This window comes from Manacus candei, unplaced genomic scaffold, assembly GCF_025592945.1.
Source record: "Manacus candei isolate 608988 ecotype Guabito, Panama unplaced genomic scaffold, ASM2559294v1 h1tg000005l, whole genome shotgun sequence".
Classification (NCBI taxonomy): Eukaryota; Metazoa; Chordata; class Aves; order Passeriformes; family Pipridae; genus Manacus; species Manacus candei.
This window is the reverse complement of record NW_026138053.1, coordinates 6,071,947-6,085,222: the sequence shown is the minus strand read 5'-3', so window position 1 is coordinate 6,085,222 and position 13,276 is coordinate 6,071,947. Positions and strand designations below refer to the sequence as shown.

Here is a 13,276-nt window from a genome sequence, read left to right as displayed (position 1 = left end):
CAGCATGAGATCACAAATAGATGCATAGGGGATCACCCCATGGAATAAGGAGCAAGTTTGCCACTAAGGTTGCCTGGCTGAGGACAATCCAACAGCCAGTGGGAAAGGTCAGCAAGAAGAAACAAGAGAAAAATGTTACCCACTGTAAAAAAAAGTAATACCAAAGCCAAAGTAAGTCTTCTGGTTTGGGTGAGGGCTCTTTCAGAAATGTCCAAGCCAAGCCTACTCGTTGTACCTATAAGGATACAGGAAAGTAAAACTCAAAGGTGTGTGTATGGACACATCACTGCCTGGGCATCTGTGTGGCATCTGGAGCTCTCTCAGTGGCCTGGGCTACAATAAAACATGCAGTCCCTCTCTGATTTCAGGAATAGTTTCCACAAAGTCTTTCTTTGCATTTGAATTTCACCCTTATGTTCTGGCAAGCTAAGCAGAGACATAACTCTGTGACTAATGCTAATGTTGCAGTAGTAAAATATTAGGCAAAAGATGGGAAAACCAGACCCACTTGCCCAAAAGAATGATTTAATTGAAGTTTTCACTGTTCCAAAATAGGTATGTTTCACATCATAAAGAATTCTTCTGTCATAAAAACTATTTTTTTAAGGGGAGGGAAATTTTTCTTTGCAGCAAGCTGACTTTATTGGTAAGCAATTAAATATTTCTTTGGATTGCTGTTCAAAATTAATTACTCATTAATGTGGAAAAAGCAGCTATAGTCTTGCTGTGGATTCAGAGGTTTCCAACCGGGTGCATCTAATTCCAATAAGAAAAAAAAACCCTAGAAAGAGTATTATAATTACTGTCATATGAAAACCTGCTTCAGTCCAGATGTAGAAGCCGATACCACAAGTGTTAACATAGAGCAGTCTGCTGCAGGGGAATGACAGATGAATCCTACATATGTTTGCAAAAAGGACATATTACATGATCCTTCTAGAATCTCCTGGGTTTGTTTTCCTTTTTCCAAAGCTCCTACAGAAAATGCAAATCCACAATAAGGTTTTGGACAGTGTCACAGACACCTCTGTATAAATTCGGATGAAAACTTGTATACTTAACTAACACTGTCCACTCTGCACCCTCACAAGTAATTCCACTGAAGTAATGAAATGAGTGGTGTGAGTAGACATTAAGGAACTGGCTCCTAATTCCAGGTTTTCCCCTTCAGGGAACAAACAAGAGCTTGTGGCTCTGTGATGACCCAGGGACCCGCAGTGAGGACAGAGGATTGCCAGAAGTGTCAGGTGTTAGGACTCGCATCTACAGAAGTTCTGATCTGTGCAGCAAGGGAGTGAGTCCTCAGAAATCTGAAAATTATAACGGTGACAAGTGCTATATGTAGATTTCCTACTGCAACCAGTAGCAGCTTGCATGCAGAAAGATTTCAGAAGCAGGCATCCTTTCCTTTTCCTTCCCAAGTTTTATTAATTTGACCAAAGACTATGTGGCTTCAGCCTTAACAAAAAACAATAAAATTCTGGTATGATTTAGGCTGGAACAACCTCTGAGTGACTTGACTAATCCAAATCATTCCATTTCAATCCAAATTGATTTCATTATCCTTAAGTCATTTATTTAAATAAATGGAGTCAGAAGAGATCAGAGAGTTTAATTATTGGAAACACTGGTTGGCACTAAGTTTGGAATTAAAATTATTCACTTTGAAGTCCTTAAATGCACAGTATGACAATACCAGTTGTCAAGGAACACTTTTTCCTTGGTTAAAAAGGACAAGCTGAGCACAAAATGGAAGAATGAAACCTTGAATAATCCACATAAGATAATTCATCCTGTCAGCTGCAGAGTTACCCACTTTAATTCTCTTACCAAATCCTTTACTTTCCCATGCAGGGATAGGTGCAAGAACTCAGGGACTAATTTCCTAAAATGTGGAAGTCTGAAATTACACCAAAATTTGACTGATGATATGACTATGCATATTAAACAGGATTGGCCTCACTTCAATGCTGTAGGAAAACCAGCTGTGACTGTTAAGACTTTAGTCTGGGCTAGAAGTCCATCCTTTCCCTGCAGAAGACAACCAGGCTGCTCAGACATCCTTCCCCCCTGCTCCTGCTTCCCCTCGTCCTTCAGGTGGAGGGAAGTACCAAGGTTTGGCACTGGTTTTACAGCTACTTTGCCACAGCCAACATGATGTTCTAAAACCAAGTCATATCCCCCCTCAACTTTCTCCTCCCCAAACTGAAGACTCTGTTTTTAGACTCCCCTGGCAATCAACTCTTCCACCTCCTTGTTCAGTTTAGTTGCCAGTTTCACTGGCTCTTCCTTAAACTTGCTACATCCCTCTGGAGATTCCCACTCATTCTGCAGCAGTGCAGTGAGAGAGACCCTCCTGGAGTGCCATCCCATCCTTCCAACAGGCAAAGTAGAGCCTTCTGGTTCATCCCCAACAGTTCAGAAAGATGGAGAAAAAGGAAAATAAGGAGTTTGGGTTGGCAATCTGGAAGCAGTCACTGGCCCAGTAAAACAGAGAGCAAACAGTGCTGTCTATGCAGTGTATCTACAATCACTGTGCAACAATCAGTGGAATGGGCTGGACTCCACCTTGCTTTGAGATTTAAGGAGTAATACAACAGTGAATATGACTTTAGAAAAATATCTGGGAAGGAGACTGTTCAACTAATCATACTGTACATTATTATTTTCTTAAATCATTATATTATAAAAAACAAACCATCTGCAGAGGAACCTGCTTTGTGGGCGCTGCTGGTATTTCTATTTGCAGATTATTTTATTTTGAAAAGTATCCAGATTTTCCCAAGCAGACAGCAGTTTTAAGAGCAGGTTTGGGACACTGCTGGGAGCAAAGATCCTGTTGTAAATCTACTACATAACAAGCTGTACATCAGATTCTTTGCTATGGGTATATTCATTTTTCTGGTTTTCCTCTGGGCAGTTCTAAATTTGCCACTTTCACTTCAGCCCCAAAACGCTGTGTGCTGCAAAGCATTCCAGCAGATCATCTACTACATTAAACAAAAAGATAAATGTTCAGCTTAGTATAGTTTCTTTACTTCTTGCATTGAGCAAGGGATTATTAATACAAGTAGCAGAAAAGTCTGTTTATTTTACTGTGCTCACCTCTACAGCAGCAGACAGACATTATAGAAGAAAAATACTGAGGCCTAAATCTCTCTCCAGACAAGTTTTTTACACAGAGCTGTTCAGGGCAACATCTGACATTTGACTAGAAAAAAATACATGCACACACACATCAAACTGTAACAACAATTTAATGTATCATTTTAATTATACAAAAGTCCCACCCTAATTATTCAAACATTAACAACTGATGCACTTAGTACAAAACCAACTCCTCTAGGCAAAACAGCAGAGGAATGTTTAATTAATTCATTTTTAATTAAAGGTCATCGCTGAAAATCATAGTATGTATGGATTTGAGTAATTATTATTCTAAATGGTGTTCTGTCCCAGTTTCCTGGGCAATCTCTCCACACCTTTGATACACCACAGTGCTCTCCCAATCCACATGGATAAAGCTGTCTACAGGAGCCCTTCAGGAACAAACAGCACTGCTTAGTTTCAGCTGTCACAAGTTCAACAACATTGAAATCATGTATAAATCATCAAGGACATTCAAAATGTCAGATGTGAAGCCTGTGTGACAAGAGCCTGAACACCTTAAAGGCAGTTCACCCATAAAACAGTGTGGGGGCACCAGGCCTTTCCACACATTCTTGCCATGCCTTTCTGGACCAGCACCTACTGTTCCCTTACCCTGCTGAATCCAGTCAACCATCTTCTTAAGCAGCCAAGTTCATCAGCAAGGCAGGCTGTCTTCCATTCCTCTTTCCCTCAGTCCTCAGGCTCCACATCACTTAACTCTTCCATAACATTCATAACCAGATTTCCTTTAAAGCAAAGAGATACAAACAACACCTTTTTGACTACTGTCATGAACATGAAAATGCTGCAGAATGCACACAGCTCAGAGACCTCACTCCAAGGTCAGAGAGCCATGTAACCTCAGCAAAGGAACAAATTCAGAGTCATAATCATTTGCTGCTTCCACTGGAAAACCTATTCTAGGAACATGGGCTTTACAGTGCTCGGGAGGCAGAGCTGTGAGCCTGGTAGCTCTAACATGATCATAAAGAGAGGCAGGGGACTAAGCCCCTTCTAGCATCTAGTGTTGTGTTCAGCTGCTCGGTGACTAAGTGTCACTCAACCCTCATTAACTAACACTCTCCTCAGAAAGGAAAATAGTGCTGCCTGCTCTCAGCTCTTCTCCAGCCCATTTACTGTTTAGAGTGTACAAGTTGGTCTCTGCTTGTTTCTTCTGGGGAAGAAGGTGGTTGTCCAGGTTCATGAACCACCCTTGAATCCTCATTGTCAACTTCAGTAGCTAAAATGAAGAACAGAAAAATGTCAGAGTTAAACACAGACAAGCCAAACCCCCAAACCCTGTGTTTCAGTTCTCTTTATACCTGGTACCAATCACATTTCCACATTTGAAGCTGCACTGGAATGGAAGTATGAGGTAGATGCTTTTACCCACATACCCACAGTGAACCTATGCCATGCCTTTTTAACACTCCTGTGAATTCTCAAGGACCTGGACCGACCAATTAATAAACCCTTCTTCAAATCCAACAAGGGATTTTCATTTTATGAAGTATTTCCTTGCCAATTTGCATGAAAAGCTCCCTCATTTCCTCACAGGCAAGGTGGTTTGTTTTTTTTCTGTGGCTTGCTCTTTTAGAAAGGCAACAATCTGCAAGCAGAGTCTACCCTCAAAAGCTGTACTGTCTGTTCTACTGGACATACCTTGTGTTTAATTTGTCAAATCTCCATAACACTACTAGTTCATACTGCATGAAATTAAGTAACAACATGGCCTATACTTCACATCACCACTGTAAACCAAACTGGCCTCACACTGACTCAAATCTTTCTGGTAACACATACTAGTCTAAGAACACCTTTCTCACGTAGGACTTGGGTTTATTTGTCTTCATCTCAGATTTCCTTTGGGGCAGAGATCACAAATACCTTTCCTCACCATTTGTCCCCTGCTAGAGTTTTTATATCCATTTTCCTGCAACAGTTTTACCAGGAAGCCCATTTCACCTCAGTTCTGAGGTCTCCGGGGGAAGGATATTCCCAAGTCTAACTGCAGGTTGGAGTCAGTTTGGTTTTGGGAGAAAAAAGACATTATGCAATCCTAACACATCCCTATGCACTACATGTTACAACTTTTCTCTTTTTTCAAGCATCTTGAATTCCAGAATCAAAGGATTTATTAGTTTCACTCTTCTCTCTGCATCTGCATTTTCTGCTGCCAGGCTGTTTTGTATGACCTCATGCAGAATTATCCCCCTCACTGGGTTACAACTGCAAATTCCTACATACCCTGGAGCACAAATGCAATGCAGTAGAATTAATTTCTACTTTCTCCATAGTACTAAGAAAATTGAATTGTTCTCTGAGCAGCACAGTCCATGATGCATTGTTTCCTATGGCTTTGTGCCTGGGCTGAGGTCATTAGATGGCATTTTGCTCTCAAGGGGAGGCTGCTCTCTTGGTGTCTCTATCCTGTTTTCATCATTTTTGGCCAGCACAATTTCACTCTACCAGTACAGGGCTGGATCTCTTGTTCCCCTCACGCAATACTATGACTTCACTCCATGTCTGCCATGTTTGTGTGCTACTCCCAGTTCCTTCCCATTCCCATTAAGTCCAACAGAAAAGCTGCAGCTCCCTACACATTCTCTGCCACTGCAGCATTCCCCAGATCTCCAATCACAAAACCCATTAATCCCTACATACACTTTCTGGTTTATGTGCTAGCGCTTGTTTTCCTCTCTTCCCCTCTATCTCAGGAGAGAAATAAAGTTGTATTTATTTATCTGTATTTTCAAAAATTTAAATTAAAAAAACCCATAAAAAATAAATTTAAAATAAAACTGGATATTTGCTCATCCAGTACTAGTGCTAATTCTCTGAGCAGCTCTACCCTCTTGTGGTCACAGCTTGCTGCAGCCAAATGAAAAACTTGTGAATATAATCACAAATATGTCCACATGTAGGCACAATATATGAAACAGACACAAAGTAGAGGGGCACAAAGACTTAATCTATGCCAGAAATTAAAATTCTTGAGAGAATCAACTCAAGATTTTGAAGATTAAATCTTTCTTTTGCAGCAATTAAAAAGTAGGATTTTCAGATGAGCAAGAAATTTCATATTATTCATGATAAGGGTTAGTCCACATTATTTTTTAACAACTTATCTAAATTGCAACAGACTCAAATAATTTCTAAAATATGCCCTGCAAACTAGCTATGTAGAAAATATTTTCATTTTGAGAACATCAGCAGATCATTTTCTGAATAGCTCTGACTCCTGCGGCCTTCAATGTCTGCCTGAGACTGACATGCTTATCAGATAGAAAGCCCAAGCATGCCAGGCTGCTTCCCTTAGGTCAGCCCCTCCCAGAGCTGTGCCAGCTGGCAATCTGTCCCAGGACTTCAGGACTTCAGTCCTGGCTCCAGCTCAGGACTCTGGGAACCCCTCACAACTAGCTGGGATCAGGGTCTCTTGGGGTTTCCATCTCTGTGGTTAGATACTGAAACCAGGTTAATGGTGGATCTCCCAGGACCCATCTCATACTTCCTTACCATGTGCTTCCTTGGATGTTTCAGCCAAGATGTTCAGTGAAACAGCAGTTGGAATGTAATGAATCCCTGTCAGAAAACTTGGTGGGATGAACGGCGGCAGAGGAGTGTAGTATCCTTGATGGAAATCTCCACCTCCATCTGGAACCTGTGGAAACACATGAAGCAAATCATCTTCCATCTAAAGACTCTCTCCAGGATACATCTCCAGTATCAAACAAATATGTTTCAATTTTTATGTGTATTACATTTTTTTATCCATATGGTGCCACGTCCACGCACGTATTGACAGGTGCAAAGCCTGTGCACAGTGTAACATGCTGGAACTGGGAAGCAGCAGCTTCTCACACCATGTTTCAGCAAAACTGGCCTAAGTGCTCATCACCTGTTCTGGATCTCATTGGAGCAGCTGGTTTAAACCAGGAGCAGCCATGCTCCTTCTCTGTGGTTGTGGTACCCTGGCCAAGCCCTGATGCTTTTCCTACCCATTAGATTTGTCCTGCATGGAAAAAGAGAAATCTCCCAATGCATATCTGTGCCATCTACACTGGCACAACATGACCAGGTGCAAGTGTCCAACTGCCATCATTCCAAAAGGCTGCTGCAGAATTTAGCAGGATATAAATGCCCCAAAACGCCTCACAAATTCTGCCCACTTGGAAGTGTATGGGTTTGCTGTTGTGGGTTCAGGTCAGACCATTGACATCACCCTTTGCTGTTGTTTTCTTCAACGTAATATATCAAAATGCTGTGAAGTAACTGATAAACTTGATGACTTTTCATGGGTACTTCAACAGAAAGGCAGCTAAAAGTAAAGGCAGCAGTATTAACAGAGATAATTAAAAGCCAGCTACTTACTGATACAGAAGCTGCATTCCCTGGCCCATAGTTGCTAGGAATGTGTCGGAAACCTCTCTGAAGTGGTATCCCTGGAGGTGGTGCTTCCCCACTGCTTGACTCACTGATGGCAAATCCCATGGGAAATGGGTGATAAGGATACACCCCAGAACACCCAGGGTACACTTTCGAGGCCTCTCTCTCCAGGTATTCTGGGTTGACAGTGTATTCTGGAGGAAAAGCCCGGTGAACTAGGAAACAGTGAGAAAAGAACAAATAAAAATACCCATGTAATTCTGTGGAGTTCTGTAAAAGTAGCCGCAGGGACAAATTCCACTCTCAGACAGGAGAATCTGGTCCTTTGGTTTCCTGCTTAGCTCCTCGTGAATTTATTTTGTGATTTTTTTGGAACTAAGGAAAGGTACAGCAGATGACACTTGTAACGCAGTTATTTTGCCTAGTTCTTTTCTGCCTTGGGCACTGTGAAGCTTGTCCTCAGCTGTAAATCTCTTTCAGAACATCAGCAACAGCCAAACAACCTACCTTAGGACTTTTAACTCTAGCAGTACTTAAAACAAAATTGCACAGAAATAACACGACCTCTAACTTTAGAGTTCTAATAATAGAGTCCTATCTGTCACTTCTTAAGTTAATTTACAGACGGGCTCAGTTTTAGGGTCACACATAGGCAACTTCAGATGCAGAAAGCAGTTATTTCAGTTTTTATCTTGCATCTTCAATCTTACTGACCTCTCTGAAGTCTTAAAAAAAAGAGAGTGGTTATTTGAATATGAAAAGGGTCTCTCTTGTCTGCCCATCCTCCTGTTTGTGGAGAAGGTGAAGAATTTACATCAGAGTAGGATGACTTCTGGAATAGTACAATTACATTATTTGTGCCTAACCTTTTCTGAAGTTGGTCAGGCTGTTAAAAATGTTATTAAGGGAAGGACTGACAGGCAACTGTACAGCTGGCATCATCCATAAACATAATTTTCTTTGGAAACAAAACTAAAAAAAGGAAGTTATTGACAGTAATCTGTGGAGATTAGAGACGTCTGAAACAAGTCTTTCCTCTGGGCTTCTCAGAACAACATTTTGTCTTGCAGTCTGCTAGCTCTCTGGAGCTCAGACTAATGACTATTGCAGTCAACAACGATTTCTGTAAAATTATTAAATAGTAATAGAATGCAATTACTATAATAAATAGTAAGTCACATGAAAGACTCTATTAAAGGAAGCAATTTAAGAGGTGACAGACCACACAACTGCTCCACCTGCAAAATCTAGGCCCTCCTCTAAAATACTAAAGGCACTTTTACACCAAGTCATGCCAGCCAAGTTTAGGTTTTCCTACAGGAATTAAGGCCAAAAGGTCTCTTTATTTTACAGGGCTATCATAAAATGCTTGCTTCAGACACTGCAGCAGTACCTTCCCCATTTACCTGCCATCGCTGAGTTTTTTGCTGCTGGAGGCTTGTGCCTGCGAATTTAGAAACAGTGAACCAGCACTGGGAGAAATGTGCAAAGCAGATCCCAGTTTGTTCGCCCTCCTACACTAACTTCCCTCTCAAAGAGAAAAGCTACTTGCTCAGGGTTCAGCCTCGCAAGGAGCGGCGAGGCCGAGCACGCTGCTCCTGCCCCGCGCTGCGAAGGGAACGTCAGCGCGGGCCGGGCATTCGACATGCGGGCTGGGCACGCTGAGGAAGGAAAGCGGGACAGACAGCAGGAATGGCTCTCGCGGGGGGGGGCAGAGCCTGAGGAACCAGCAGGTGCGAACTGCACAAGCGGCAGGGTTTGATAAAGGGAAAGAGGAGGATGAACACACAGGATGCTGCTGGACAGGAGAAGCGGCTCTGGGGCCAGGTCCTTACCGATGTCCCTGAAGGGAGGCGGCGGTGGCCCCCAGGACACCGCGCCTTTGCAGCTGCCGCCGTCGGGCTGGGCGCCCTTCTTCCCCTCGAGGCCGCAGGGCTCGGGGGCACCGTCCTCGCCCGCCGCCGCCGCCGCCGCAGCCTCGCCCGAGGGAGCGGGGTCCGCGCCCGCCCGGGCCGGCGGGTCGGGCTCCTGCTGCCTGAGCGCCTTCTGCGCTGCCATGATCTTCTGCCGCTCGGTGATGAGCGAGCACTTGTCGCACAGGCACAGCTTCCAGCGGCAGTGCCCGGCGTGGCCCTTCACCGGCACCACGAAGCCGTGGTTGCGGCAGCGGGAGCATTTGGGTGCTCGCAGGGCCGCCTTCGCCGTGGCCTCGGCAGCCTCCATGGCCCAGCACTGCCAATTCTCCCGCCCTCGGGCCGGGGGCAGGGCCGCAGGGCTCTTATAGGGGTGCTGCCCCCACATGTAGCAACCCGGGCCCGTGGGGCAGCGGGTGGTGAACGCCCTTGGCCCCCCGGCCTCCCGTCCCTCGGCCAGGCAGGGCTCCCCTGGGGTCCCCCTGAGGCCCATTGGTGCAGCCTGGCACCAAAGCTCAGCTTGGGGGGCCGAGCCTGCAGGAGCGGGGGGCATGCGGCACATTTGAGTACATGTCCTGTGCTGGTGCACATGTCCTGTGCTGGTGTACATGTCCTGTGCTGGTGCACATGTCCTGTGCTGGTGCATGCAGGGAGGGGGAGTTTTGGGTGAGCAGGGAGAGAAATGCAGTGTCCCTTATTGCCCTGAGAGATAGTTTTCACTTTTGGCACTTTAACAATCTGCAGCCACTTTCATACCCCTCATGCGTTCACTTTTAATGTGCACAGGTTTTCAATCCCGTTTTGTTTCCAATTTGCAGCGTGCTTCTCTTGATCAGGAGGAGTGGCTGCCTCAGCAGAAAAGAACCACTTTCATCATTCTGTTTTTCAAAAGGAGGTACTAACATGAAGGTGGAAAGCATATGTCATTCGAAAGACCCGTCTCCTTTTCTCAGAATTCCTTATTCTCTGGAAACAAAGGCAGTCTTACAATTAGAAATACAGGAATGCTCCAGTTCTAGTATTGCTTAGAAAGCACTTGTTATTTGTTCCTGCTGGTAGCTGCAAACCCATGGTTTACACAGTAACCCATTTCAGGAGAAAACGTCTCACTTTGCAATGTAAACACTGCTGATTTTTCTCGCCTATACAATAGCTGTGTTTTAAAATCCTAGCTGCTTCTACCTTAAAAAGAGCACCACAACAATTAACCACCAAGCAGTTGTGAAGCTTTCTACTAAGTTTCAAGAGAACCACGTAACATCTGCTTGCTCTGAAACAATTCTAACATGCAAAGGAGCGTGTTTCGAAGTCCAGCAGAAGTCCTTCCCTTGGAGCAAATAATCCTGCAAGAGCTGGGTGCACCCTTCGACACCTTGGGGCATAAGGCCCCTGCAATAGCAGGCCCTTTACAGATTTGGCAACAGTCTGGGTTGGCAACAGTTTCGTTTGCAGAGAGCAGCCAAGCCCCTGTGCCCTTGCAAGGCACCAAAGCTCAGACTTCTCACTTTGCAAAAGACCCAGTAGGACTTTGCACCTAAACCCTTCAGGTTTCCAGTAGGATTTTGCCTCCCGGGGAGATGTTTTTGTAAGTGCAATACCGGCAGACAAGCCTGGACTTGCTCTTGAAAGCAATTCATACCCAAATCCTAAATGCACACAATCCCTGGACCACTTGGCACAGCTCCAGTCCCAGCCTGCAGATTTTACTATCCCAGTTGCAGATGAGTCTTCAGTAGCTGCTTTTTTGAGGGGGCTCTCAGCCATGCCTTTGCAGCCATGCAGTCAGGGATCCTGTGCAAGAGCAGGGCCAAACCTGCCTGGGCACAGGGCAGGTCATGTTCGTGTTCTGTAGGAGCTGGGTGAGGGATTGCAGGCTCAGCAGCTCCTTCTGGTAGCAGGAGGCAGCAAGGCATAGTGTCAGTGGAATCAGCTCCCTGCCCTCACTTGCAGGCAGTCTAGAAACCTTCATGTGCACGGCCATGTGTCCCTTACCATTTATTCCTCCTTCAGAAAGGCACTTGGTTGATGTGCCTTCAATAGAAGCTCCTCTTAAATGCAGTCTTGAAATGCTGCTTGCTTGTGCCAGGGCCTTGATGTTCCTGTACTCATTCTAAACATTGACTCTGTATTAAATATAGAAGATAAAATAGTCCTAATTTTATGCTCCATATTTTTACTCTATCCTGAGAATGTGATAATTTAGCTGTAGAATGAAAGAGGATGGATGACATAATTTAAAAAACTGTAATTATATCTTTTCATAGATACCCAATCTGTGTTCATCTGGATACTTGAGCAGTGGGGGAGAAAGGTACACCTTCCCCAGTAATTTTCTATTCTGAGTCACATACTACTATTATTTGATACATTTACTCAAATATACTGAAATTTATCTCTTCTCTCTTTAAAAAGGTATACCAGCCATGGGCTGTAACAGTTTATCTATTAATTAAACCACAACTTTCAAACTCATGTGCATTTTTCTTTTGACCATCTTTCACCCAAACATTCAGGATTTATTATACTCTACATATAGTTTGTTTCAAATGTAACTAGACTTGCTTTTTATAGAAAAGTGAACATTTTACTTTGTTTGTGAGGTAAATCCTTATTTCTGGAGACTTATTTCTGCAAACAGTTCAAAGAATTCTGCTCTTCCAATCCCGTTATGTGTTTGTATATATATTTGAATTAGCTTAATCGCACACCATAAGCAAGACCATCACAAAGAGAAGACAGAACAATTTCAAAATACATTTTTGGAATGAGATGTAGACTTGCACATGGATACAGCTTCATGTCTATTATAATCTTCTTCTTTGCTCATATTTGAAAGAAAATGAGGCACAATAAAGACTCTTTTCTTTAAAACTTAGTTTAGCAACTTATGTAACATATGGTGGGAGTGTAACATAAAGTGTGTACAGAGTTGTGTATTAAAATAGCACTTATAAAAATTATCATCCTGCCAAAATGAAAGGAAGGCAACCTGCTTACTTCATGTTACTGAAAGCAATAGCAATAACATCTCTACTCATTTCCAATTTCTGACTCATAAAGTGTGTGGTTTTGGTATGCAGTTTGCTTTGTACATGAAACAGCGAGGAAAAACAATGACTTAGCTAAAAGGGAACAAATCAAAAGATGGCCTTAAAAATGAATAGCAGAAAATTGGGTTTTGTTTTTTCCTTCTTCTCAGATTTTCCAGCTAACATTTTATACAGTAAATCTTTTTGGCAGGGAAATTGTTCTGCTTAGATCTGACATTTCACAGAGCAACAGTGACATAATCAAGAAATTTGTTCAGTCTGAGATCTCCATTAGAAATATTTCCAAACTTGATTCAAAATACATGTTTTCTTATGCATAGAAATCAAGAGTATCTTTTGAATTTTTAAGGCATTCTATATGAAGATGAAATCCTCTGTTCGAAAATGATCTTTGTAGTTAGGAAGTGTCCATTATGTACTGCCATAAGTCATTATATAAAAATTAATATAGTGATAGTATTATCAGCTCTTCTGCATTATAACTGCTTGGTAGGTTGTTTATGGCCATCAGTGAGGGTAGAATTGACAAAAGATTTACCTGCAGAAGCAGAACTGCCCAAGGAGGACTGTCACCTTCACCTGGCCCAGAATATCATTTTAATAAGTAGCCTATTTAGCATAAGTAGCATATTTAGAAGCTCCTTATAAAAAATATTAAAGTATTTCAAACATCCCCTGACTGACCTGCATTAGAAAATCCCCCTTTTGCTGTTGAGCTGACACCAGCACACATCCATCAGTGCTGTCACAGAACTGCAGGGCTCAGCTCTGCTGACA

At 43.1% G+C, this 13,276-nt stretch overlaps 1 protein-coding gene across 1 annotated transcript; it reads right to left on the bottom strand.

Annotated features, from left to right (window-relative positions):
• Positions 1-3,650: 3,650 nt before the first annotated feature.
• On the bottom strand, positions 3,651-10,010 carry DMRTB1 (DMRT like family B with proline rich C-terminal 1). The gene is made up of 4 exons (XM_051801634.1): positions 9,372-10,010; positions 7,522-7,751; positions 6,667-6,811; positions 3,651-4,390 (listed from the first exon to the last, which is right to left on the bottom strand). Exons 1-4 carry the CDS (start codon positions 10,000-10,002, stop codon positions 4,284-4,286), a joined length of 1,113 nt encoding a protein of 370 aa, XP_051657594.1. The 5' UTR covers positions 10,003-10,010; the 3' UTR covers positions 3,651-4,283.
• Positions 10,011-13,276: the final 3,266 nt, after the last annotated feature.

Coding starts and splice junctions, on each gene's coding strand:
- DMRTB1 (XM_051801634.1), bottom strand. CDS start 10,002: ATGCCCCCCGCTCCTGCAGGCTCGGCCCCCCAAGCTGAGCTTTGGTGC. Junction 7,752..9,371: donor GCCTCCCTTCAGGGACATCG/GTAAGGACCTGG, acceptor ACTGTTTCCTAG/TTCACCGGGCTTTTCCTCCA. Junction 4,391..6,666: donor AACATCCAAGGAAGCACATG/GTAAGGAAGTAT, acceptor TCTTCATTTTAG/CTACTGAAGTTGACAATGAG.